At 47.5% G+C, this 26,727-nt stretch overlaps 1 protein-coding gene across 1 annotated transcript; it reads right to left on the reverse strand.

The window, feature by feature from the left end:
• Positions 1 to 2,708: 2,708 nt before the first annotated feature.
• On the reverse strand, positions 2,709 to 25,425 carry FYB2 (FYN binding protein 2). Its single transcript, XM_088060697.1, is given in 20 exon segments — positions 2,709 to 2,746; positions 2,855 to 2,979; positions 4,100 to 4,104; positions 4,106 to 4,184; positions 5,839 to 5,931; positions 6,440 to 6,497; positions 7,243 to 7,271; positions 8,516 to 8,599; positions 10,402 to 10,471; positions 10,767 to 10,810; positions 10,909 to 11,029; positions 12,868 to 13,021; positions 13,325 to 13,409; positions 14,221 to 14,252; positions 15,396 to 15,424; positions 16,145 to 16,230; positions 18,703 to 18,736; positions 19,743 to 19,937; positions 20,923 to 21,634; positions 25,324 to 25,425. Coding segments are annotated over 20 exon segments (2,082 nt in total). The 5' UTR covers positions 25,333 to 25,425.
• Between the last annotated feature and the right edge of the window lie 1,302 nt (positions 25,426 to 26,727).

Genomic DNA, 26,727 nt, shown 5'->3' on the forward strand with positions numbered 1-26,727 from the left:
GTGTTGGGGACAAAACTGGGCACCTGTTTCCTCTGTGCCTGTGATGCAGGAGGATGTAACTCCAGTTCAAGCACACAGCTGCAGGGAATGCTCCACATTTGTCCCTGTCCTATCCCCTTTTGACACAATTTCAGTTCTCCCTCAGACTCATCGATTCACAGCTGTTATCATGATTATTTCCCCTCTGAGGAGAAACGTGGAGGAACAGGGCTTAACACTCACATGAGAATTATGTTAGGTTTTGATGTGGTTAGGATGTACCAATAAGATCATAAAGGAGGAAAAAAAAAGAAAAGGATGAGTTTAATTTCCTGACCAATCCCTCGACCTAAATATAGCCAACCTGTGGTTTAATTGAGGAAATCTAAGTTTGTGTCTAAAGCATTTTTGTATTATCTGGAGTCAGCCCATAGCAAACTCTTTTCTTCTTTGCATGCACTGGAATGTGTCCATGAGGGGAAAAAAAACCCCCAAAACATTTCTGAGGGTATTGCAAGGCATCCTTGCATGAAATCAGCTGCCTGTGGCCGTGCAGAGTTTGTGTTTGACAGGGATTTGGGGCACAGCCCCACCAGGACCGTGCGTCACCGCACGGGGATCGGGGCCGCGTCTGCCACAGGACACGGGGGAGATCCCTACAGAAACCTTCCTTTAAAGTAAGAAAAGATTATTTAATAACTTCCTTGGGAGGCAAAAAAGAACTTGCACGTGTGGCTAAAGTAGGATTTTCCCACAGTGCTTACAGAGGGGGTGATGGAGAGACTGCACGTGTCGTGAAGGAGCGCTGGCGGGGAGGAGGATGAGGAAGGAGCGGAGGAAGGGGGTGTTTGCTTCAAGGTTTTAATCCTAAACATCACCATGGGGAAAAAAAACAAACAGAAACCTGTGGAGAAACCATCTCCAGCATTTCCCTGGGGCTGATTCCCTGCAGAGGGATGGAGGTGAAGGGCTCAGAGCACGTCCCAGGCTGTGCCAGAGCCAAACACAGACTCCAGCTCCCCAATCTCTCCCTCTCCACCAGAAAAATCCAAATATTTGGGCTGGCAGGGCTGCAAAGCTGCGCATGCTTACAGGGGAGTGCTTTATTTATTTTTTTTTTTGCTGCAAGGATGGATGCAGGCCAATGCACTTAATAGTAACCACATGGTAAAATAAATAAGAATGCCTGTATAGACTTAAAAGTAAATGTTAAATATTTGCTCTGTTTTTTTTTTTTTTTTTTTACTGATGTCTCCTATGCCAGCTTTGAAATGGCCTTGTGGCAAACATCACTTTTATTTTTCTTAAGCCTGGAACATTTAATCATTTCTAATTAAAACATCTTACATTTTTAGGATATTTATGAGCAAACTGATATGGGTTCCTAAAATGTGCCAGGAAGGGGTAAAAGCTGTACACTACAGTCAGATTTAAGGGTTTATTTTCTTTCAAAGCCACGTAAAAACTTTATCCACGTTTTTTTTGCTTTTGAAAAGGTATCTACTGAGTACATGGAGGAGAAGCCATGAGCAATTTATATTTCTCTTCCTACATTTAGGAGCATTTTTCTGAAAATAAGTAATCATCCTCCAGGCCCACAGTGGGGAGAGCCCAGCCTGAACACAGGGGCAACTGTTGGGTAATTCCCTGTTGCTGTGAGTCCTTGGGAGCCAGGAGTCAGCTTTTACATATCTGGGATGCCTAAGTTTGCTTAAAAAAATAATTTTTGACTGAATGCTTTATTTACTCTTTTTTAATTTTTTTTTTTTTTGCAAAGAAATGAGTCAACTTTTCCACTATTTTATATATTTAACATAGCAGGAGTGGTGATGCTTCTCCCAATACTTTTAAGAGCAAAACCAGTTCCAACTTATATGGTTTGCTTTTTAAAGAGCAAATCTTTTGGGGGAACTTGCAATTCTGACAGCAGTGAGATTGAGCAACTAAACTGCACTATCATTACTATTTTCCTGAAAATGTAGAAATAATTATGGCTATTTCAGAGCTGACCAGCAAGGTACTCCAAAAAGCGAGAAATACTGAAAATAACTAATAATCAGTGAAGACATGCTCTAAATGGCAGGAAAAAAAAAAGAAAAAAAGAAAAGAAAAAGAAAGAAGGAAACATCTCTTGCACATGAACAGTGTAAAAAAACCCCAGCTTTATTTACATTCCCATCACCACCCCAGAGCTGACTAATGTGGGCTGTCACGGAGGCAGGAAGCACAAAAGAGACCTTCAGGGATGCTCCAGGGGAGAGCAGCTCTCAGGGCAGTTAGTACTGTCTGTCTCAAAGGAAAAAAAAAAAATTAAAAAAAAATCCCAGCAAGGGCCACCTGGGTAAGAGGAGGCTCATTTCTATGAATTATGCATGAGCATGCAAGGAAATGCTGCAGCAGGGAATTTAAGGGTGTGTTTTGGCAAGGCAAGGCACACCGAGTGGCCCATGTTTGCAGCAGATGTGGATTAATATGGCATATCTGAAGGCAAGTCAGGAATCTCCAATTTATACAAATCATGACTGGACAGGGCTTTTTTTAGCTGCAGTTGGACTGGAAACCTGTCCAGGGGCAGAGCAAAACTGGAAATACTTATTTAATATTTAATACTGGCTGTTTACATTAACTCCCCCTGCCTTCAGAAGTTTTAAGCACGTTCCTCCAGCTACCTCCACACAGGAGGAGAGAGAGAGAGGAAAACGTGCATCATAATAAATAAAAATCCGAGTTTACCTGAAGTTCAAGTGCTCCAGCAGAACGTACCCATCTGAGGGAAGAGGAAGAAGGAAGGGAATGAGTGAGACCCGAGCCAAGGCAGGCCGTGCTGTGGTTTGGGGGGTGATTTGTCACCCAGAGCTGGGCTGCAGACACTCACATCTGCCCTGGGCGTTGCGGCAGATGACGGCGTGGCCCTGCACGGCCTCGATGACATCCAGCTGTTCCCCAGCTGTGAGCGGGAGGTCAGCGCGCCGTGGCCAGCACACGGATCTCCTCGTGGTACTGCGGGACAGGGAGAGGCCTGTGGTTATCCTGCACCTCGCTGAGGGCAGCAGGTGTCGTAGTCTAATGCCTGGCGTTCGGAAGACTTCGGGGTGTTACGGAAAGTTAGTAAATCCCCTCTCCGTAATACGGTAACGACCCCTGCAATTAGCCAATAGCACCTGGCTGTGACGAAAGCAGAGGGGAGTAACACGGTGACCCTAGGTTATAAAATGTTAAATTCCCCTGCAATGAACACCATAGTCGCCATCCATCACATTGATGCTGTGGGTTATGGTCCGAGTGGCCAAAGGGGGCCACTGACCACTGACTGACCGTGCTGGCTCTGAACCGGGGTGTTTGCCTCGCTTGAAAGCCAACAAGCGGGGAGGGAGGCACAGAGGAGATTTGGGGATGGGTTGTGAGGTTTTGGGGAGAGGGAGGGAGAGAAACCCCAGCAATGCACCTGGTGAAGATCCAGATTAGGGGAGAAGGCAACAGCTGGGTGGGACTGCTGCCTTGAAGTGGCTGCCTAAAGCCACTTTACTATATATTATTGTATGTAAATATATGTATATTTATGGGGCAGTCAGAAGCCTCCCAGAGGCTACACCCAGGATGGACAATGCTCACCAGTTTTTCAGACAATTATGAGTTTGGTGCATTTAGATATCAGGGGTTAATGCTCCAATTCCAGCTTAGGGTTAGGAAGTCTTTTACCCCCAGTTTGCTCCCCCTCGATTCACTTTTGTTTACACTTCTCAGGGCCTGAGGCAGTGAGGTGTCCTTGGATCTCAGGCCTAGGGGGATTGTTTTGTCTGACCAAAATGTGAAGACAGTGACTAATGCTTTACATGGAGTTTAGAGTTATGCACTAATGCAGTACAGGATTTGAAAAATTTAAAAGCTAAATCCTAAGGCAGCAGGACAACTTTCCCAGCACAGCTGAGGACCAAGAAGATTCCACCAGGTGTCTTTTAAGCAAACCACAGAGCTGCTTTTCTCCTCTGGAAACCCCAGATTAGGTGAGAAGGCAACAGGTGAGGGGACAACTTTCCCAGTACAGCTGAGGACCAACAAGATGTGTCTTTTAAACAAGCCACAGAGCTGCTTTCCTCCCCTAACACAGCTAGAAACGCACCATGAATGTCTCTCTAAAGAGCTGCTCTTCTTTGTCCATCTTCTTGCCCTTTTCTTCACTGCTCTTCTTGAATTTGAAGATATTTCTGCAGCAAGACACACACACACACGCATATATGCACTTTTGAGCTCCATTTAAATAACCCCTGGCACATCTGAAATTGCAACCCAGAGCCTAATTCCAGCCTTGTCTTCAAGGAACCCTTGGAAAAGCAAAGCACACTGTTCACATCCCTATTTCTCACAAAAGGGTGAATAGACAACTCAAACTGAGTGAGGCACAACTTGAGCCATTTTGTATCGCCATTTAGGATAATTTATTTTTATTTTTTTGGTCTGTAAGCAGCGTGGGAACAAATAAACTCTATTGAGTGTTTCAAATCAGCCCCATTTTTATGGAAGTCAACAATTCACTTTTCCCCCAGCAGTTTGTCTCCTTCTGGTTTTATTTATACTCAGAAATAAAGGGTCCCCAGATAACTCTCATCCTGAATCATTTATGGAAGTGGGGTTTGACACAGCTCTCCAGATTTTCTTTGGGTTTTTTAGCACATGGAGGAGAAAGTCTCACAAGCAGACATTTTTATGGCACTGTGAAGTGGAAAACAAGTTCTTACAACCCACTTAAAGGGAGTGGGGCATTCCCTGCATAGGGGGATGCCACTCTTTGTGACACACGAAATTACAGCTGTAGCATTCATTTCAAAACTGAGACAGGAAAAAAAACACCAAACAAAAATCTCCCCCACCCACTTGTAATAAATTATTCATCCTTGGCTCATTTTGATGCACTTAAAGAGGAAAGGAAACAAGAGCTGAAATTAGGGACTTTAAAGCAGTGAAGAGATTCCTCCTTGGGCAGGACTTGTGGTCTCTAAGGGAAAGTTGAAATTGCATGGACTCTCCCATGGTCTGTAAAGTTATACCTGTGCCTTTGCACAGCACAACCAGTGGTGTTAGAGCAGCCCCCTACAGGAGCTCTGTGGTGAGTACCTGAAAAATGGGTCTCTGATTTACATTCAAAATCCCAGGTAGTAGGTCATGAAAAGGGTTGTTGTGATGCACGTTTTTGTGATTTAATAGGGAAAGGAAATCTCCCACTTTCATGTGAATTTTTGCAGCACCAGTAACAAAAAAATAAAAATAAAAATTTGCTTTTATGCAGAAATGGCACAGAAAAAATCCATGCAATCAGCCCAAATAATCAATATTCTAAAATACAAGGCCCTTGCCAAAATCATGGAATGGTTTCACCCCCTTGGCATGGGCAGGGGCACCTCCCACTATCCCAGGCTGTTCCAAGCCCTGTCCAGCCTGGCCTTGGGCACTTCCAGGGATCCAGGGACAGCCACAGCTTCTCTGGGCACCCTGTGCCAGGACCTGCCCACCCTCACAGGGAATAATTCCTTCCTAAAATCTAATCTAAACCTACTAAGATAGTAAAAAGGAGACAAATATACAGCAAATAACAACTTTTTGTCTCAGCTCAGTGGAAAGTCAGGACAAGACTTCAGGATGAGACCTCTGGGTATCCCCCCCTTGCTCCTCAGTTCAGACCCAAGAGCTTGTTTCACCTTTGGGATATTTTCTGCAGAGATTCCTGAACTCTGGCTTCAGAGGGAAAGGACCCTGGACTACCAACCAACACAGAATGTCTGTGCAATCAGGGACATCCTGAAGCCACTCAAGAGACATGTACAAAAGTCAGACAAAACGGGAACACAGGATGGAAATCAGGACCTTTCCACGCTCTCGACGCTTTTCCTTTTGTCCTTGTACTCTCTCATCACCCGAAGCTTTGGCATGCGGACTTTGTACTTCTCATCCTTCCCTCTGAGAGGAACAGACAGGCAGGAATTCAGGTTTTTCCCAGCAGATTGTGTCCCCTCCCCAGAGCCGTGATTTTTCTCCGTCTCCCCCCACGCCCTGCCCTGAAATGCAAACACTTGCTGTGATTTACACCAGCACGCGCAGCCACCGCAGTCATCTGGCAGCAAGACACCAGGACATGCTGTTCCTATTAAAAGTAATTTTTCTGACAAGGAGCCTGCCAGGATGGGGCTGATAATCGTGTCTGGGAGATGGAGTTTTCCTTCCTTAGGAAAAAGATCTGATTTTTCACGTGTTTCAGGGAGCTGCTCTCTCCTTTTCGCATCGCTGGCGCTAACCGGGTAACGGCGAGGAAATATCCTGCCAAATTCAACACACACAGGGAGGGCACCTGGACTGCCTCCAGAGGGCTGAATCCCAACCAGCTCATGCTCCTCAGTGGCTTACAGCACCAGGCATGGGTTTGTGCCAGGAGGAAAATCCCAACCCCAGGACAGTGCATGCTCCTCACCTGGTCTCTGCCTGCCCCACCTCGACATCATCGTACACGTTTTCCTCCTGGGAGGCAGCTGCTGTCAATCCAAGTGCAGGACAGAAAATGAGCAGGAGATGTCACTCTGAGCCTGGTACCCCAAGTAATCTATTGCAGAGGAAAAACTGGGCTGCTGCTCGTCACTCAGCCCAAAGGGGCCGAGGAAATGCAAGAGGAGCCTCGGAGCTGCCAAACACCCAGCAAAGGTCCAGCACAGTGAATGATGCTGGGGTTGGTTAGCTGTGGTTTTGGGCAGCTCTCTGCATGGGTTTGGCCATCCAGCTCCGAGGATGGAGCAGGAGCAGCAGCAAAGCCCCAGCTTTGCTCTGCAGCCAGCCCAGGCAGGGTTCCCAGCACAAGGATTTGGTTGTGTTCACTCCTGCACCTCCTCAAGGTTGAGGCTGTATCCACCCCATTTTTTGACCCTCCAACAATCAGGAATAAAGAGTTTTACAAAAATAAAGTTTTGCTAGAGTGCCATGGGCTCACACAGCACTGCCAGCCTAGGAGCAGTGGCTCTGCATGGACTGTTTCACACATTACCTTCCTGGATATATCCAGATCTGCAGGAGGAATGCTCTTCTATAAAGTAAAACCACCCAAAAATGAGCAAACACCACCCCCCTCCCAAATGGAACACAAATTTCTATCAGACCTTCAAAGCTACTGCTACCAAATACATGATTTTCAGAAAGGCACAGTGCACCAAGCTGTTTGTACAAAGCATTTGCCTCTTCAAACACACACAAATCCCCAGGAGCCAGCTACAGGGGGGTGCTTACCTAAATTTGGTACTGAAATGGAAACCAGTCTGTGGATAGAAAAAAAGGCTTTTAGAAACAAATCTGCACATCAGCAATGCCCCAAAAGCCATGAGGAGCCCCAAAAAGCTGCCTGTGATGCTGCTGAAGTGACAGAGACAAGTTGGGGTGCATGGACTCCACGGTACCAACAGCATTTCCCAAAATGAAATCCCTTGCTAAATAAGCATTTCCTGACAGCAACAAGAGCCAAGTGTTCATCAAGCAGGAAAGATCTACCCTGCATCCAAAGAACAGCCCAAACTCCTGCTGCCCCTCTCAACAGCAAGTGGGGTGCTGGATAGTTGGAATTTTTAGTCAGTAGTAATTCCTTCCTGTAAGTCTGCCAACACCAGGGGGTGTCCAGGAATTCAAAAGTGACAATGTCTGTAGATACTGAAGGTGGTTTCAGGAGCTTTAAGGGTTCTTCGAGACAAGAGAATGGCACAAAACCTGGCAAGTCTTTCCCTATAATGATATTTGTATTTGAAGGAGCCACTGCAGGGCACCTTGTGTGAAAAGATTTGTAAGGAAAACAAAGCTCCCTGACATGAAAGAGGAAAGAGGGAAGGTTTAACCTGGAATTTCCAAACAAATAAGAGAAGGGGGTGTTTTCCTGGAATTCAGGCACAGTGCACAGGGTGAGGCACTTGCTGGCAGCAGTGGAGGACAGGTTCTGCAGGTTCTGCACTCTTGAGGAAAAGGCAATTTCCCTGGAAACTTATTGACAGTTTTGGATATTAGAGTACCCAAAAAGGCACTGCAGGAAGTTATGCAATCCTCTCTATCCTGTTAGAATGAAAACTCACTGTTAGACTTCTTCAGCAGATGCTCTTGCCAGCTTGGCTCTGAATGGGGCTTGGAATAAAACCCCACATCAGCAAGGCTGTCCCTAATCCTGGCTCACAGGTCAAGGCAGCAGGTAGCACCTTTCTGCATTCCCTTGCGCACCTTGTGTCATGCTGAGGTATCAGAAAGGTACCAAAGGCAGCAGAAAATCTATGAAAACCTGGAAACAGCTGTAGGACCAGTTCCTGGAGATTCCTGATGCCAGAGATTCTGGAGAAGCTGCACAGATGGAGCATTGGCCACATCTGACATAGTAGCTCCTAGTGAGTTGATAGAAGCTCTTTTGGCCTAAGTTTCCCAAAAAAAGCTTTATTTCTTACCCCTAGACCTCCTGCTCTCAAATAACTGCCAGGAGGAATGCTCAGGTTTGAAGGGGGAAAGGGTGGGACCAACAACATTTTCCTACCTTAGGCTGTCCTTGAGCCTGAAATGGTTCAGCTTCAACTTTTCTATCTTAAACAGGTTTCCAAATCTCTTTTGTTTTTCTGTTCTGTCCAAAAGAGAAACAGGTTTTAGATTAAAAGAGGCACGAGGTGCAGAAGCAGCCCCAGAGATAATAAGGCAGGGAAGGGAAGGGCAGCAGACCCTGGACCTCAACTCAGAAGGAGAATTTAAGTGTTAACAGCATCATATGGATGTCAAACTCGCTGGGATAAGCACCAGCACAGCAAAAGGTGCTTAATTATTAAGTCCAAGATGATATTTTTGCTTAGCTTTAAGCTTTTCTGTGTTAATTGAAGTTGTTCTCCTCTGACCCAACAACTAGAGGGTGATCCAGGTTTCCTTGGAGTGAAAATTCCTGGGGAAAGGGCAGCATTACCCAGAAGCATTGCAGTGACCATTAAAGGAGACATCAGGGGCACGTTCTGAGCCACCCTCCATCACACATTTCTACTGTGTGTGTCCTTGAGGAGGATGCTCCATGGCACACACTCCTCTCTGGAGTTTACAGAGGGCTGCAAACCTACACAGCAATTTTCTTGTAAAGGATCTGCAAGCAACCAAGATCCTCCCCTGGGGGTCATTACCCCTGCACAAGGACCATTAAAAACCCTTTATGTGTCTCAGCACACTTAATCCTGCACGTGGGATCAATAGAGAGATCACAGAAAGGCTGGTCTGGGGATTAAGAGCCTGACCTCTGAAACCTGTGAATTTGGTCCCAAATGGTCTTGGAATTCCTTTGCAGCCCCAGCAAGATGCACTGCTCCCTTTGTGAATCAGCAAGAGGGTTTAATTTCTGCACCCATGTGCACTGATGTGCTTCCCAGGGGCCAGGGATGTGCAAGATCCATCTGGGAACACGCTTCCCTCTGGATGGAGAAGCTGGTGCACTCCCCACCACACAACTCAATTTGCAGAGAAATGACACTTCCTTCTTTTAATAACCATCCTGTCACCTCCAGGGGTTCAGCTTTCCCCTTTTCCCTCCCTCTCTGTCACACACAGGCTCTACACCCACGTGGAAGCTGGACTGGGATCCAGATGCAGGCCATCCGTAAGGGAAAAGCAGATGTGCAGCAACACCTTATTATTCCTCCCACGCTGCTCCTCAGGAGAGAGCCACCAGATGCACTCCAAGCAATTCTGTGCCACACATGCCTCTCCCAAAGGCTGTCTCAGTTCCTTACAAAGGCAACTTTTTACTGCATGAGGGTAGGGAGCCACAGAAAACACAACTAAACTTCACATTACACCTCTTAATGCGTTTGGGAAGCTCAGGCAACGCATAAACCCGAGGCTGCAAAACTCATTTGTTTTATAGCACGCCCCGTGGAAGCAAGTATCTTGAGAGGCTACATAAAAAAAGAGCAGGTTGTAAGTTAGTTACAGCACATCAGGTTCTTCTCCAGCCTTCTGTGATCTCAAATGTGAGCATTTTGTCCTGTTTTATGGGGACAATTTGTCCCTTGAGCACCACCACACAAATAAGGTGCCAATTCTCAGCTACAGCTGAGCAACACTTCTAATCAAGAGAAGGCAAGTGAGACTGTCCTGGGTGCCTGGTGCAGGAGGAGGTCTGGGAGGGCAGTACTTCCAAAGGATGGAGAGTGTTACAGGAAATAAAAATCCCCCACACTGCTTTGGGATTTAATTTTGGTAATGACTTTTTGCTCCCTAAGTGTTAGCCAAAGGGGAAAGAGGGAGGAAGAAGGGAAGAAACCCACCCACACAACTTTTCTGCAGTTGAGTCAGGAGAAAAAAAAGAGGCTTCCAGCCAGTACCTGGCATGTGAGAGCAAGGCTGAATGGCCAGAATTTCAACATGCAGGCTACAGAAGTTGCAACTTACTCTGGTTTTGCTGGGTTATCACCCCCAATCTCAACATCTTCATATGTTTCCTCGTAGCTGTTTCCTGAAACTTAAAACCGAGGCAAGCCATTAAGACAAGTCCTGTTCAGTAGCAATAAGGTGAGGTTTGCTGGACAAATTGCACCCAGACCTTTCACATTTCACTCTTACAGAGGCTTCAGGGCTGCTCAAATGAATTCCATGCCAGACATGTACACTACCCCCCACGGGTTCTAATGGGCTTTCAGAGCAGCCCAGCCAGGAGGAGACACTGTGGATGCTGAAAGTGAAGCTAAACCATTCCCAGCATCTCCCAGGGACCAGCCCAAATTAAAAGCAGCTTCTGTTTGAGCTTCCTTACTTACTGCTGTCTGAAGTGAAGGAACTTGAGGCATCTGAGCCGTGGCTGCTGGAAGACACAAGTGTGACATGGGGGTTTGCTGCAGGAGAGATTTGAAAGGACAATTCATAGACACAGGCACTGCAAGAGCCCAGGTCCACACTCACAGTCTGTCCTGCAGCTCCTCAATGTCATCATAGATGTCCTCTGGTGCCTGCAGAGGCTGCCAAGGGTTTTGGTCCAAGGCTGGTCCTTCTGGCTTTGGAGCACCAAGAGCCACGCTGTGCCCTGGAAATGAGGAAGGACCTTTGCTTTGGGGGCTTTTCTGAGGAACTTCTCTCAGAGAAGGGACAACTGTTGAGAGTAACACATCAAATAAGAGCCTACAGATTTATTTTCCATTCCAGGAGTCCAGGAAATGCTCTGCTCTGAGACACTTCAAGAAACGAAAGTGAACGATTTTCAAAGTTTTCATCTTTAAAACTTTTAAATGTCATAAAAATGTTTTATGTTTAGAAAACTTAAAATGTCTGTAGAATTTTTCAGTTGTGGCAGCTCTGACCCAAATCTTCCTCACCTAAGAGCATCCAAGAGATTATTCTTGGATCTCCACAGAAGTGATTGCAGAGAAAGCTTGGCATGGTTGGTGGAAATGTTAAGATCCAAATAATGAACCAGTCTGTTGGAATACACCTGTAAATCAACATCTTGGAAAGGACCCAAGGAGGATGAGCACCTCTGAGATGGATTTCACTGAGGGCTGGAATCAAGCCTGGCAGTTGGACCTCACAAGGTTAGAAACAGATTATTAATGGAGAACTCTTAAGTGGCAATGTTAAAACCTTAAGATGGATTTAAGAGAGTTGGAGCAAGGCAGAAACACAGCCACACAAGTAAAAGCAGATAGTGCTTGTAAATGAACAGGGGGAATGTGCAAAGCCAGGTTGGGCAGGGCTTGGAGCAACCTGAGCTAGTGGAAGGTGTCCCTGCCCATGGCAGGGTGAGGAATGAGAGGATCTTTTAGGTTCCTCCAACCCAAACCATTCTGATTCATGCAGCAGATCTTGCTGGAAATAGGCACCACCTCAATATGGTCCAGCTACAGACCAAAACTCCTGCAGAACATCCAAATTCAGCGAATTAGAAAAGCAGGTATGGGTGGACCAAACAATTCTCCAAATCAGCCTCTGTTGAAGCAGGAGGCCCACCTGGAGTACTTTGGAAAAAAAAAAAAGAAAAAAATCCCAGCAGAAATTACCTCCAGCTGTTCAAAGGTCAAGCAAACCAGCAAGATCTTTTACAGAAACAGACACCAACCAAACCAGAAAATTATTATGAGGTGATTTAAAATAATAATAATAATAATAAAAAAAAAAGAGAAATACCTGAGAACCACACCAATAAAAATAACCACAGTCACAGTCAATTTACACTTTCTCCCTCACACCCCTGGGTCTGTCCACAGAGCCCAACAGAGGCACTTTTCTCTCTCTCATCTTTGAAATGCTGCCCTATCACAGCAGTGGCTTGCAGAGCCCTTGCCGGATGCGACCCATGAGCATTTCCGGCTGGAGTTGCAAACCTGTGCTCACAGAGGGGATGTGATTTGGTTTATTTGTGCAGCTGAGGTGCCCAGCAGCAGCTCTGGTCACTGCCTCGGGGTCCCCTGACAGGAGGAGCCCAAAGTCAGCCTGGCACCACGAGGAGGTGGAGCAAGGAGCCATCATCCATCTCAGTGAGGGACACAGGGACACTTCAGGCTCTCGTGCTGCTCACACGTATTTCTACCCCAAGCCCTAGCCAGCCCCTTTCCTGAGACTCCATAAATTACAAGGAGCAGAGGAGATGGATTTCAGCTCCCATGGATAAGGGCAATCTGCTAGGAAAACAAACACCTCGGCCCGAGTTACGCAGATGGTTAACCAACTTAGGAAGCTATTTGCACAGCCAAAATAAATGATTCAGACCAGAATACAAACGCTCCTGCAACCTTTTGCCCCGGTTTAACTAAATTGGTTCAAGAGTTGCATCCAAATTTAACGTTATTTCCCATATGGAAGAGACATTTGGGCAGCAGATGGGGCTGGGGACTGAGGAAACACTCAGTGGTGCAATGAGATACTCACAGTGCTCTGCTCTGCCTTTTGCCAGCCCTGGTGGGATTGGATACGTTGCAATTTGGGGACTGGTCACATCCTGCTTCCCCTGGAGAACCTTCAGCCCACCTCTGCCATCTGCCTTGGCATGGCATCTGGGAGTCATGTACTCACCTCCACCTGTCTGGGATCAAACGCTTGGTGTGGTCACTGCAGTCCTTAGAAACAAATATATTCTAATATGTATTTGCATTACACATCTATGCATCCATAAGAATATGAATTATCTGTGGACTTAAAGCAGTTTCTCACCCTTCTCCATCAACCTTTCAGGCTGAAGCAGTTGAGTGATCAACAAGCAAAATAGAAGGTGGAAACCCCCTGGGATTAAGGGCTTGAGTTTCAACTGTTTCCCAAAGGGAGGGAGGGCAGAAGGAGAAGAGACATCCTATAATAATTATTAAAATTAACCTCAAGGATACAATACCTTGAAAATGTTGTTCTCTTCCAGTTTCGTTCTTTCATGACTTGGTTTTCCCTCTTTTTCGTCCTCTATTAGAGCTCTTTCTGGGCTGAAGTGTTCAGAAATGAGAGAGATCTCAGCACGCAGACACTTCAGCAAAGTCACAAACACATTGCCTTATGACAGTGCCCAAATAAATAGCTCATTTTCCCTCTGAATGAGGGAGATGCCCAAATGACCACCAGCAAAGTAAGGGCAAATCTAAACCCAAGGGCCAGTGATCACTCAAGGATACTGCAAATCATTCTTGGGAGAGAGACTAATTAATATGATTGTTTCCTCACAGCAGGGAAGGACAAAATAGATCCATTTGTGGTGGCACCTGGATCACACAATGTGCCTCTCACCACACTGTACTGAGATTTAGGAAAGAAGAAACAGCAACAGGATGAAGGACTTGTTATCTTTATTTCCCAACATCACAACATTTCCCAGGAAAGTGACCCCTTTTTATCACATAACTCTTCTATCACCACCAAAAAAAACAGCCTTTGGACAGTGACCATAAATACACACCACAAGGAGCTCAAAGTGTGACATTTGTAGGGTAAAATTCAGAGTGGACCTTTCCTTAGACTTAGAACCAGGTGCCCCAGTTTGAGAGCCTCATAACCCTCCCCCTTTACACTGTTCAGGTTTCAGTAGGAATAGACAGATTCACAATCTCCCCTCCAGATATGCTTTAGAATGAAAACAATCTTAGAAACCATGAGTGCTGGCACAGAAAAACATCATCTACACTGTCTTGGTCATGAAATATATGAAATTTATTTCTATTTACTGAGTGCTACAATATTTAATTCCTAACCCAAATCAGTTGTGGGGCTAGAAGAAGTTTGAGAGAGAGGAAAGGAAATTACCTGGATTTGGCAAACGGAAAAATCTTCTGTTTCTAGAATAAAGAAGAGGAAAACCTTCAGCCACTGTGCTTTTCTCAGCAGTCAAGCTTTCATACAAGGCCTCAGCTGTCAACCAGCATTTAAAGAAATATTTCTTTAGAAAGCCCAGAAGTATTTTATGTTTGGAATAGTCATCAGACAAGGATATTTCATCTACTTTGCAGGACAGGGAATACACACACTGACAAATTATACAGGGATAATAAAACAGTGCTAGGGTTGGACCAATGAAGCCACTGGTCAGCATGGAAGCTACTACAGAAAGGAGAGCTTGGAGAGGAGGAGGAGGAGGTTTTTTAAATTTAAATAAAGATTTCCCAGCCCGCCATAAAATGAGACTCCAGCCAAGCCAGAGAACCTCTCTGCAAATCACACAGAGGTAGAGAGCTGTGATATTTCCGAGGCAGTTTGATGGCTTTGCAAGACAAGACTTGACAGTGGAGTCTGACATTTCACAAGGGGTATTTCCCCCTGTTTCAGCAGTGCCAGAATTGATAGCCAGGACATGGACATCTCCTGGCACGAGGTTCTGTGTGCCCTCAGCTGAGCTCAGCCAAGCAGGGCTTCCCTGGGGACAGCAATTCCTGCCCTGCGCCCCGCAGGATCCTGCCTTCCCTGCAGGATGTGCCCCCTGCCACCCTCTGCAGCCAGGGGGAGGTGAGAAAAGTCAGCAGAGATATCCCTGCAGCAGGGGATGAAAGCCCCTACAGCTGTGCCCACCACACTTGTCCTTACTTATGAACTCCAAGTGTGCTGCCAAGCCAAGCAGCCTGGCTCAATTTTGCTTTCACATCCTCACAGAGGGATTACCAGCACCAGCTCACCCTTGGCAGGAAATGTTCCAGAACATTTCAGTGGATTTTTTTTTTTTCTCCAAAAAATTCACGTTCTTGATATTGCTGCTTAACACTTGGTCTACCACCAACATTTATCTAGCTGGTGTTATCACTTCCTCACATTTCTGCAGTGGAAGTCAAGGCTACTGACTCTTCCCACTGGGATGTTTGGGGGTCTCATCAGTCTTTGTGTCCCCTCTGCAATTTCTTATTTAATTTTTGAGAGTCTTCACAGACAACACACAGAGAAATTCTTGGCAGGTAAGAAACAAAGATATTAGAAGTTTTCAAGACACTTACCCCGTGTTTTTGAGGCTCTGCCTTGGGTACTAGGAAAGATATTTATGAACAGATATTAATATTTAGTCCATGTTAAAGTCACTGCACTTGTAGGTGCAAAACTCAGCTTCAGCTGGGATGCTCAGCATGCAGGCACACATTCAGCATGGATATTCAGCATGTCCTGCAGCTCCTTCCCTCTGCTCCTTGAGCATTGGTTCACATGCAGGGGGCTGCAGCTCCAAGCCTCACTGGCCACAATTTTCAGAGCTCTATGAAATCCCAGGGGGCTGAGGCAGTCCCCCCCAAGGGTTCCTTTCCCACTGGGAGACAAAATCAGTGCATGTGGCAGAAATATCCTCCCCAAAAGCGGGGCAGTGGCATCTTTGGTAGAGATAATTATACTGGGAAAAAATATTGATGGGCCTGGAAAAGTCTTGTAGTCTGTGCCTTTCTGCTCCCAAGGAGATGCTGAGGTTTGCCTCACTATCTTCTTTTTATTCTCCTCTGCATGGGCAATGTCTTATGATATTCCCCACTGAGTTTTACTATAAGCATCATGTTATCCCCAAAATTTTAGCTTTTTTTGTCATTGCCCCAGAGTCCTCACACTGCACAGAGGGACAGGACAGTGATCCTTGTTCTCCTAGACCACTGTGCAGCTGCTCTTCTCAACTATTCTCAACAAGAAACTGTATTATTTCCTATTTTAAAGGCTCATTTTCCCAGCTAGCACATAATTCACCTCACAGTCCTGCCTTTCAAAGTACCTTCAATGACACACAAGGTTGTGGTGTCCCCAGACTGATTCAGGTACAGGGTTTCTTCATAATTATTCTGCTCTTCAAGCTGAGCACTGAGAAGGTGAAAAAAGAGAGAAAAGATTTTTATTTTTTTTTCCTGTCCCTTTTAGTGCTATGAAAAAAAAATATTCATCTTAAGGACAAGGAAATCAAGGGCTTTGATAGTGAGGCCTACAAAAAAAAAAAAAGCAAAGTGCAATCAGGAATTCCTCGGAGGAAGAGGAGACCTTTGGCAGATGCAGGGCTCAGCTGAACCTTCCCCCCAAATCCACGCTCCCACTGCTTGTCCTTTGGGAGGCCAGGCTGCATTTAGAGGGCTCAAACACATCAGATTTCCCACCAGGGTTAGAGTCTCCTGCCTACAGCAATCCCTCAAGTAGAAACAGAACAAAAAATAATAATAATAAAAAAAACCAAAACAAAAAACAAACCCCATAAGGAAATCGGAGAGCAGCATTTTCCAAAGTGATCACTCTACTCTGGTGCTTTGAAATTGATAACAATTCCCAGCTGCACTGTTTGGCACGTGGCTTCTGGTGGAAGGGAGCAAAAGGGAAGGCAGAGGTAGCAGAGGGGATGTTTAAAGGTCCTGAGCTTGTCCAGCCACCCATTCCATGCCAACACCACGAGCAGCACGTGCCAGCCGCAGGAGGAGGGAAAGCACCTCCAGCTCTGACCTCCCCAGCCCAGGGCCCATTTCCCCTTTCTCCTCTTTCCTTCCCTCCTCCAGAAATTCACATTTGTGTCATCTGGGGGTAGGTGCAGGGGGAAAACCCAGCGTTCCTGGAGAATCCACCAGCCTTCCCCTCCGCCCACAGTGCTGGGGGTTTTTGGCATTTTAGGAACGCGCCAGGAAGCATCAAACGCACAAGACACGGCTTGTAACACCCGTGGGGGACAGGGGAAGGTGGGGAAAGAGCACCAGGAAGAATTCTAGCAGGAACTTCTAACTGCAAGTCTGTAAAAACCCTCAGGGAGGGCGAGTTTCCCCTGGAATCACCCCGCTGTCACAGCTCAGCTTCAACAGAGAAAGGACTAAGGGCAAACCAGAACACGAGGAACACAAAAGTAAAGAGATCAGAGAAAGGAATAACCCCTAAAGGGAAGCAGAAGGCTGAGCTGATAGCAGGGGCTGTCCCAGCCCCCTGATGTCCCCTCCATCCCCCCAGCACTGCGTGTTTATCCTCACAAGCAACCACGGCTCAACAACAGCCAGCACAAAAAACTGTCTCAGGGTCTCTAAGAGACCAGACTTCATTCCAGGTGAGGCTCCCAGGAGGGGAATTCCTGTCCCCAAGCTGCTGTTATTTTGCTTTTATGCCAGAGTTCTTTAATTAATTTCCCCCATTATCACACAGTTAATATTTAACAAGTGACCTACTGTAAAGACCATATCGCAAGTGTTGGGGTGAGACAGCTAATCCTGCTGCATGACATTGCTAGAACAGCTTCTTGCAGTGCAGAACAGCCTTGGAGGAGGTCATTTTTCGACCAGCTCTCTTCTGACAAGTACAGGTTAAAAGTTAACACCAGCCCACGCTGCCAGGAGTGCCCCATGATGTCAAGAACAATTTGCTGTCAATAACTGGAGGAGTTGTTTGGGCACAGAAAGTATTTTAAGAATTCCCCTCTCTTTGCTTTAGTTCAGCTGTTCCATTTCCCCTTTTCACAACTACAACAAAACATGTGTATGAATATTTTCCTCCACTTTAGCTGCTCTTGTACAAAAGCCAGGCTGCTGCACAGCCACTCATGACAAGTCAGAGACCAGAAAAAGCCAGGATCTCCCTGCATACAAAAGAATTGTGTCTGCAAGCTTTTTGAGCTGTTTCAGACAAACTCAAGTGATTTTGGGCCACCACTGGATAAAAAGCTCACTTCAGCATGGGATGGTGAGTGAAGCCAGTGGCTCCTGTGCCCTGGTTGTGCTGGCTGCACAAACACAGGATCACAGAATCGTGCAGGAATACAAATTCCTTTGCTGCTGGCAAAGAAACCCCCAACACCTGCTGGTTATGCCAGGGCTTTGTTTCAGCAACAGTTTTCAAAAACATTTCTTTTCTAAAAACACAAAACTTGAGTACACAGCAAACAGGAAGAAAAAAAACCACATGGGGGGTGATGACCGTGCAACGAAAGCAATGGCAGCTAAACCAGACCCAAAGACACGTGGAAATGGTTCTCCATGAGGCTTTAGGAGCCCACAAGAGAAAAGAGGGGTGAAGCTTTCTCCATTAGGAGAGGGTCACCCCAGCCAGCTTTGAGCTTGCCATGTAGGCTCACACAGTCACAGAGCCCTAGAATGGGCTGGGTTGGAAGGAGCCTTAAAGATGAGCCAGTTCCAAACCCTCCCTCTCCCACCAGGTTGCTCAGGATCCCATCCAACCTGGCCTTGTACAGTTCCACTTCCTTGAACACCCCCTGGAGCAAGCTGCTGCCCCCAGGAGTGGGACATTCCCTCCAGAACAGGGAAAGGGGATGTTCCCATCACCTGTGAGCCACACCTTGCCTCTCCCCAGGCTCACCTTTCAGGGGTCAGGTAATCCTCCTCTCCAGCAGCTGCACACAAATACACACAGGATTAGTGTTGGAAGGCAAGCCCATGTCCCACAGAGCACAGGGGAGGTGTGACAGGGACAGCCCTTCCTCGTGGCCCCCTCAATGTCATTATTATTTCACATTTCCAGACAACAACCTCAGGCTTTCTAGAGGCAGATAATATTGGGAGGGCATGGAGAGGATGGCATTTAAATGTAGCTAGTTCCTCCCATCAGATTAATATATTTAGAAAAGGCAAGCAGGCTAGAAAAGAGTTTCAGTGAAAAACTCTCTTTCCTTCTCATTCTTATCAAAGCCAGGGCACACCAATATGCACTGGCACTGTAAAGCCAAAAAGAGACTTTAGCAGAGCCCTTCTTACAAAAGCAGCTCCCTTTGAATTCATCAAAAGTTGTGCCTAAAGATCTGGCTATAATTAAGGCTGTATCTATAAAGAAACACCACTTAGCAGCTTAATAAGTGGTCCAGAATATTCTATTATGCAACATCAAGAGGGTTTTATTATGGGAATCTGAACTTTTGCATTTCTTGATGTCGGAACACTTAACGACGTTGCCCTCTGTTGTATTTAAAGCAGAGGTTGGGGGGGGATTAGCAGACTATTTTCTAACAGTTTTATTGTGCCTTCCCACAGTTGTGTGCTCCAGAGCCGAGGCATTTCCCATTGAAGAGGAGTGATAAAGACCAGCTCAGCTCACAGGCAGCTGCTGCTGCTTTACAGCCAGCTGTAAACTGCTCTCAGCACGCTGCAGTTGGGAGGGAAGCGGGTTTCTGAGCATGGGATGGAGTCCAGCCTGGAAAACCAGATCCCTTTCCCAGATTAAGAGCAAAAATTGGCCCCACTGAAACTGCTGGGCTCCTATTAATGTCTGAGGAAGAAGTTATAAACAAGTAACAATGATTTCTGCGTGCTGGAAATCGCAGCCTTACAGATGTCAATAAACCGCACACTTTAATTCATTTTCTGTAGAACAGATCTGGGGGAAAAAGACTAAATATCTCTTACTTGTTTCATTTCCTCTGTGGACCAAAGGCACTGTGCTTTGGAAAGCACTGAGATCAACCTTTGGGGGTCTTGGAGGCTTCCCAGGGGCAGGACCCAGGGATTCAGCTGAGGGGAGAGGTTTAATCCTTGGCCACTTGCTCCCAGGGCTGTAAGACCATTTTCCTGCTCCAGGCTGGCAGAAGGGAGGTTCTGATTCTGCTCCAGAGAAGCACAAGGACAGGCAGCAATTAGCCCTGATTTAAGCAAGAATCCAGGTAGGATAATTAGTTGTTATATTGACATTTCTAACCAGCTCTGCCTCCTCCCAGTTTCAGTGTCCCCATCACACAGCGGGTCTCTCACCTCGCTACCAGAACAGCAGAACAAAGGGAAATGAAAATGTCCATTTTCACTGATTTTTACCACGTGAACTGTGTTTGGGTCTCAGCTCTCGACAGCTCCATTCCTCTGGATTATAAAATACCAGCCCAATTTTCTGTGCTGGTAACAGTTTAATCTGCCAGGATTTAGGGCCGTGGCTGTTTGCAGTGCTCAGTCCAGGTGAGAAGGCTTTCCATGGTAAACAAAGAATTCAGTCTTTTTTTAAGAGACTTTACAACACTGAAAACAAAGGTTTTCAGTGCCCCATCACCCAGTCACGTCAGCAAGAGGAGCTGCACAGCCTCTGAGCTGCTCAGCACCAGTTTCTCTAAGAAATATCTTCTCAGATCTTAAATATGACCTTTTGCAAAGCTGGGAGAGTGCAAGGGAGGGGAGGAATTCAGGTTTAAGCTCTTTTAATTGGAATTAAACTGTCTTTGCAGACCAGCCAAGCCTTTCACATCAGTGTGAAGTCCCATTTGCAAACAGCCAAAGCACACCAAAACTAAGATAGTCTCCTGTCCTCAGTTTCCATTCTACTCTCAAAACCTGGACAATTTCTTAGAGCAAATCTTTTAAATAATTTGTTGGATATGGGGAATGCTCCCCTTACTCAAGTGAAGCAGCAGTTTGAGACCCATTTCTTGCCTCCAGGACCTCCAGGGCAAGAGCAGAGCATTCCAATGGGCCAGTTTGGCCTCTTGCTTGAGGGTCCCAAACCTCAGCAGCTTTTCTCTCCTGCTGCTGTATCCTGCACTTCCAGATCACCTATATACTGCTATATTTACATATTCAGTGTTAAGAACACCCCTCACCATACCTTTCTGGAGCTGAGGTGGCTCTCTTGGTGCGCGATAACCCGGCTGGCAGCACGCAGATGCCACCACACCCTCAGCACCTGCTCCATCAGAGCTGCTGTGTCCTCTGGCAGCCCGAGGAAGAGCTATCCCACTGCAATGCACAGCATCCTTCCTCTGGGCACGCCAGGCCAGCACAGGGGAGCTCCCAGAGCCTGGCATCCCATCACTGCCTGATGCAGGAGCTGAGTTTGCTGCCCGCTGGGTTGGGACTCTTGGGCTGGTTTTCTCCTTGCGGGATAAAGTCTCTTCCCAGATCTGTAGGACGTGCTGGAAAGAATCCGGGAGCTGAGGGTCCTCTGGAGTTGTTTGGCTTGATCCTTGCTGCTCAGTGCCACAGGACAGCAGAGGCTTTTCTGAGCTGCTCTTGGGAGGACTCAGCCCTTTCCCCAAGGTGCTGCCCTCGTGCTCTTTGCTGTGCCCCTTCCGCTCCCTGTAACCCCGAGGCCGGGCCAAGGGGTCGTGCTGGGCGAGCACAGGGGGCTGGGAGGTGGGATGGGCAGCCTTGGACACTTTCACCTCTCTCTTAGTCAGGGGCAGGGGGCTGGAGGTGGTGTTCCCTGCAGAGCCAGGCTTGGGGGCCCTCTCCGTGGGAGGTTTCTGCCCCAGCTTGGTGGCCAAGTTGGAGTCATTCTGAAATTTTGCTCGGAGGGCTTTGAAATCAGTCACACCTTCCTGGGTGAGGGGAGAGAGGAGAGCACAGAACAGCTGCTTACAGAGGTGGAAACAGGCAATTTAAACAATCATACTGTTTTCAGAGAGAAACAGGCTGCACACTCAACCTTGGTCACCAAGGATGGGGTGATCCTGGTGAAAATTTAAAAGCAGTGGAAGAGAATCTGCTCCTTCAAAGGATGCTCCAAAGGCTCACTAATCACTTCTGGTGAAGACAAAAGGGCTGAAACCAGGGGGGAAACGCAGGAGCACAGCACAGAAACCAAGCAAGACCAGAGTGTCCAGGGGAAATGCCTCCTTCTCCCACTGTCACCAAGTGGTGGAGAATTTCCCTTGGGAGGATCTGGCAAACACTGGATTCAGTGTTAGAGCTTTCCTGGCAGAGGTGCTGCAATGCTGTTTATGCACCTGCTGGGTGTGAAAGCTGCACTTTATTTTCAGTACACAAGCACCAAACAGGGGAGGGGCCAGTGCTGCTCCAGAGATGCCCAGCCCATCCCCATCCTCCTTGAGAAAACTCCACCAGGAGAAGAGAAGCACTAAATATCCTCCTTGGTGCTGCACTCCTAATGAACCCTGGGACAAAATTCTCTTCCCTCCAAGGTGCTGGTTCAGCTCAGGGTCTCTAAGGCTCTTTGGATTTTTCTCCCCTTGCCTTTAAGACCACTCCAGGAAGCAGAGCACACACAGCCCAAACACGTGGCCCACAGAGACATCAAGAGCATCTCCCAGCGCAGGTGATGGATACTGGCCATGGCACTCAATTCCTCTCCCACACAGGCACCAGACCTCAGGTTCTTGAAGAAAAGGAGCAAATCAGTGACAGTGCAGTTTAAAAGGGCACTTAAAGAACATTTTGTTTCAGTCCCTCACTCTGAAAAGGGACCACAGTTTTTTCCTGCAGTGCCGTGGCTTAAATTCAGCCCTGAACTGAACTAGGGAGAAAATATGAAGAAAAATTTATGAGCTACTTAAGTCCTTGAACTGCTCTATAACTTTTTATATGCCATGATTACATTAGGTGCTCTGCTCTGGCAGCTTAGTTCAGCACAAGGCTTCACGAGAACCTGTCTAATGAGGAAATTGGAAAAAATTATCTAGGACAGAACTTGGTTATTCTGAAAAAAGCCCCAGCCTTAAGTGTTAAGACAGAGCAGATGAATAGCATACTGAGGTTTTATTGCATTTAATTGCACGATTTATTAAACACTGACAATTTCTCTTGAATAACCCCTTTCACTGACTTTATTACTTTCACAGGGTAGTACATGATGTAAAGAAGCAGCCCTTGGGGGAGAGGTTTGAATTGCTCCAATTATATTTCATATTAGTGGTCAGCAGCCTGATGCTGTGTGAGCTGCCCAGACAGGCTAATCTAGCAGCGAGCCACGGATCAGGAGCTTCCAGAGGCACACCGAGGATAAATCAGATTTTGGGGGAAAAAAAAATGGAATTTAAAAAAAAAATCCTGCATGCACCCGATCCCTGCAGCGATGCCAGACAGGAAATAAAGCAGCGAGGTGCCCTAATGCAGCTGCAGGGAGCTGCTGTTGCATGTGCTGCAGCAGTGCTTGAAGAGTTCAGTGCTGTTTACCTCCCATTGCTGGTTTTCTTTATTGGAGCAAACTGTTCCTCATCAGAGCCCTCAGAGACAAAGAAAAGAGAAAGGAAAAGGTACCTGCTTGTCTCAATGTGCCCCAGGCGAGGCAGACACGGGGTTTTTAGTCAGGCCTCTCCCTGGCACTGGCTGTGACAGAAATGGGCTGTGGCAGTCAGGAGCTTGGCACTAAGTTTAATTGAAGTGGGATGGACACGAGCTGGCCTTTTCCCCCCTCAAACTGTTTTTCTTCTTGCCTTGAAACAACCGATCTGCCTAATTAAGAGGGAGATTACCTCAGTGCAGTCTCAGTAGGATATGGTTCCCCCAGAGTGCAGCCTGATGGGATGCTCTTGGGAAGGAGGGACAAGTACAGAGGGACAAATACAGAGAACAGCTGGGGTGGAAGGGGTTAAACTGCACCCCATGGCCACCTCCTGCACACCCACACCCAGCTGGGCAATCCATCCCTCCCCAAAAGCTCCTGCAAATGCTCTTTCCTTGCACAGGGCCGAGCTTAGCCAGACCCTCCAAGGCGCAGTGAGTTCTCCCTGTCTCTGCAGGGATGATTCTCCATCCGAGCTGGGACTGTTTCAAACCACAAACCCATCTCAGCAGCTCTCCTGTTCCATCCATGCACTTTCAGCTGGCCCAGGGAGATGCTCAGATTAAGCACAGTGCTGGGCAGGTCACAGGCAGGACACACGTGGAGTCCCAGGAGCCCAGGGAGGGCTCAGGTCCCCTGAAAAATCAGAGCAGCTGACAAGCAGGGGGAATACCCTCACTCATTTAAAGGCCTGTCAAAAGCTCACAATGCATATTACAGCTACATCTGGCCAAATAATTGACTGTGAATAATACCACATTTGGCAAAAGCCCACGCAAGATGAGAGGGTAAGAGAGAAAAAAGGAAACAAACTTCCACTGTCCGGAAAGCTGTGAGCATTAAGGAGTCAGGGGACAGAAGCATTATGGAGTCAGGGGGCAGAAAAACTTTCCATATTTTCTCTCTATAAATAAAATGTTCCTCTAACATCAAGATCAGTCTAGGAAGCAGATCTTAAGCCTATGATAAGGGTGCCTTTTAGAAGGAGTCCCAGCAGGAGGCTTGTGCTGGTACCTCGGACTAACCAAAAGGAAGCTGAATTACTGAATCCCAGAATGGTTGGGATTGCAAAGGACTTTAAAGAACCTTTAAAGGGTTCCAACCCCCTTCCAGGAGCAGGGATACTGACCAGGATGCTCACAGCCCCATCCAATCTGGCCTTGGACATTTACAGGGGTGGGGCAGCCTCAACTTCTCTGGTCAACCTGTGCCAGGGTCTCCCCACCCTGTAAGTGAAGAATTTTCCTTAATATCTGATCTAACCCTGCCCTCTTTCAGTTTGAAGCCATTTCCCCTAATCCTGTCATTCCAGGGCTTTGTCAAAAGTCTCTTTCAAGCTCCCCTGTAGCTCCTTCAGGTACTGAAATGCTGCAATAAGATTACTCCAAAGCTTTCTCAATTAATTCACTAAATCAAGCTAATTCTCATTAGTTTGCTTTTCTAAAACGAATCCACACAGGAAGATAAACCCCATTCAAGACGTGGCACGCTGGACAGCCGAGAGGAAGCACTGCCTGTTCCCCTCCTGGAATTTTTCTGGTTGACTCCATTCTTTATCTTGATTCCCAAGGGAGCTGTGGTGGGTAAATGTTTAATCTGTGCTGCCCTCTGCCCTGGCGTGGGACTGCTGGAGCCAAGCCCAGGCACCCCGGGCAGGCTGCAGATACCGACTCATTAACCCGGCTTCTCCCAGAGTAAGTAAAAAAACCCATCTTTACTTCTTGTTAAAACAAGAGGCACAACTGCAGCTGGTGTCAGAGTGAGAGGGGAAGAAAGCAGGCTCTGGGAGCCCCTGTTTTGGGGCAGCAAAGCAGAATCTGTGTGGTCAGCAGAGAGCAGGAGCGGCGATGAGAGCGCAAACCTCACTCCAGGGATAAACTACAGCAAGCACTCCCTGGAGAGAACAGCCCCGAAGCAGCAGCAGAAAACCAAGCAGAAATCCTTCCCCGGGGCCAGGAGCAGAAGAAACAGATCCCCAGCAGTTACCAGCTCCATCCCTCGCTGCTCCGTGTTCAGCCCCGCATGTTCCGTGTGCCACAGCCGCTCTGGCTGCCCTGGAGCTCCGAGCCTGAACACACCTGGCTGAGGCTGGCTCTGCCCCCGGGGCGGGGAGAGACTCACCTGGGCAGGGCTGAGCCTGCCCCGCGGCTCCCTGAACCACGAATGGCAGCAGGGACGGGAAAAGGGACGGGAAAAGGGACGGGAAAAGGGACGGGAAAAGGGACGGGAAAAGGGACGGGAAAAGGGACGGGAAAAGGGACGGGAAAAGGGACGGGAAAGTCATGGGAAAGGGACGGGAAAGTCACGGGAAAGGGACGGGAAAAGGGACGGGAAAAGGGACGGGAAAAGGGACGGGAAAAGGGACGGGAAAAGGGACGGGAAAAGGGACGGGAAAAGGGACGGGAAAAGGCACGGGAAAAGGCACGGGAAAAGGCACGGGAAAAGGCACGGGAAAAGGACGGGAAAGTCATGGGAAAGGGACGGGAAAAGGCACGGGAAAAGGCACGGGAAAAGGCACGGGAAAAGGACGGGAAAGTCATGGGAAAGGGACGGGAAAAGGCACGGGAAAAGGCACGGGAAAAGGACGGGAAAGTCATGGGAAAGGGACGGGAAAAGGGACGGGAAAAGGCACGGGAAAAGGCACGGGAAAAGGGACGGGAAAAGGGACGGGAAAGTCATGGGAAAGGGACGGGAAAGGGACGGGAAAAGGCACGGGAAAAGGGACGGGAAAGTCATGGGAAAGGGACGGGAAAAGGCACGGGAAAAGGGACTGGAAAAGGGACGGGAAAAGGGACGGGAAAAGGGACTGGAAAAGGGACGGGAAAAGGGACGGGAAAAGGGACGGGAAAAGGGACGGGAAAGTCATGGGAAAGGGACGGGAAAGGGACGGGACAGGGATGGGAAAAAGAGATGGGAAAGGGAGAGATCAGGTTTGGTTTGCTTTTCCAAGGAAAGAATGGCACTTGCCCTCGGCATGGGTGCCCTGGCAGCACCGTGTGTGTCCATGGGATGTCCACAGCCGTGGAAGTTCATGGAATCTTGGAGTGGTGTGGGTAAGAAGGGATTGTAAAGATCGTCCAGTTCCAATCCCCCCACAGCACGCTCTGATCTGGGGCAGGAAAAATTGAGGAGAGAGGATGTCCAGCAGTAATTCTGACCCCAAATTTTAGGTCTCCCCATAGGTGTCACCCACCCTTCTGTACCACCCCAGCCTGCACCACGCTCTTCCCCACAGCGATGCCAGACACCTCGGAGTGATTAAACCAGACATTTCCTCAGGGGAACCAAGTGTTTCCTTCATCTCTGGACAGCAGAGCCCAGCAAAACCAGCCTCCCCTACTGCAGCTCACACACTCTCCCTGGTGAAGCAGCTCCTCTCCACGGAGAGCT

The sequence above is a fragment of the Pseudopodoces humilis genome, chromosome 10 (genome assembly GCF_049639895.1).
Source record: "Pseudopodoces humilis isolate 2021_Gansu_Grassland_sample_001 chromosome 10, ASM4963989v1, whole genome shotgun sequence".
Classification (NCBI taxonomy): domain Eukaryota; kingdom Metazoa; phylum Chordata; class Aves; order Passeriformes; family Paridae; genus Pseudopodoces; species Pseudopodoces humilis.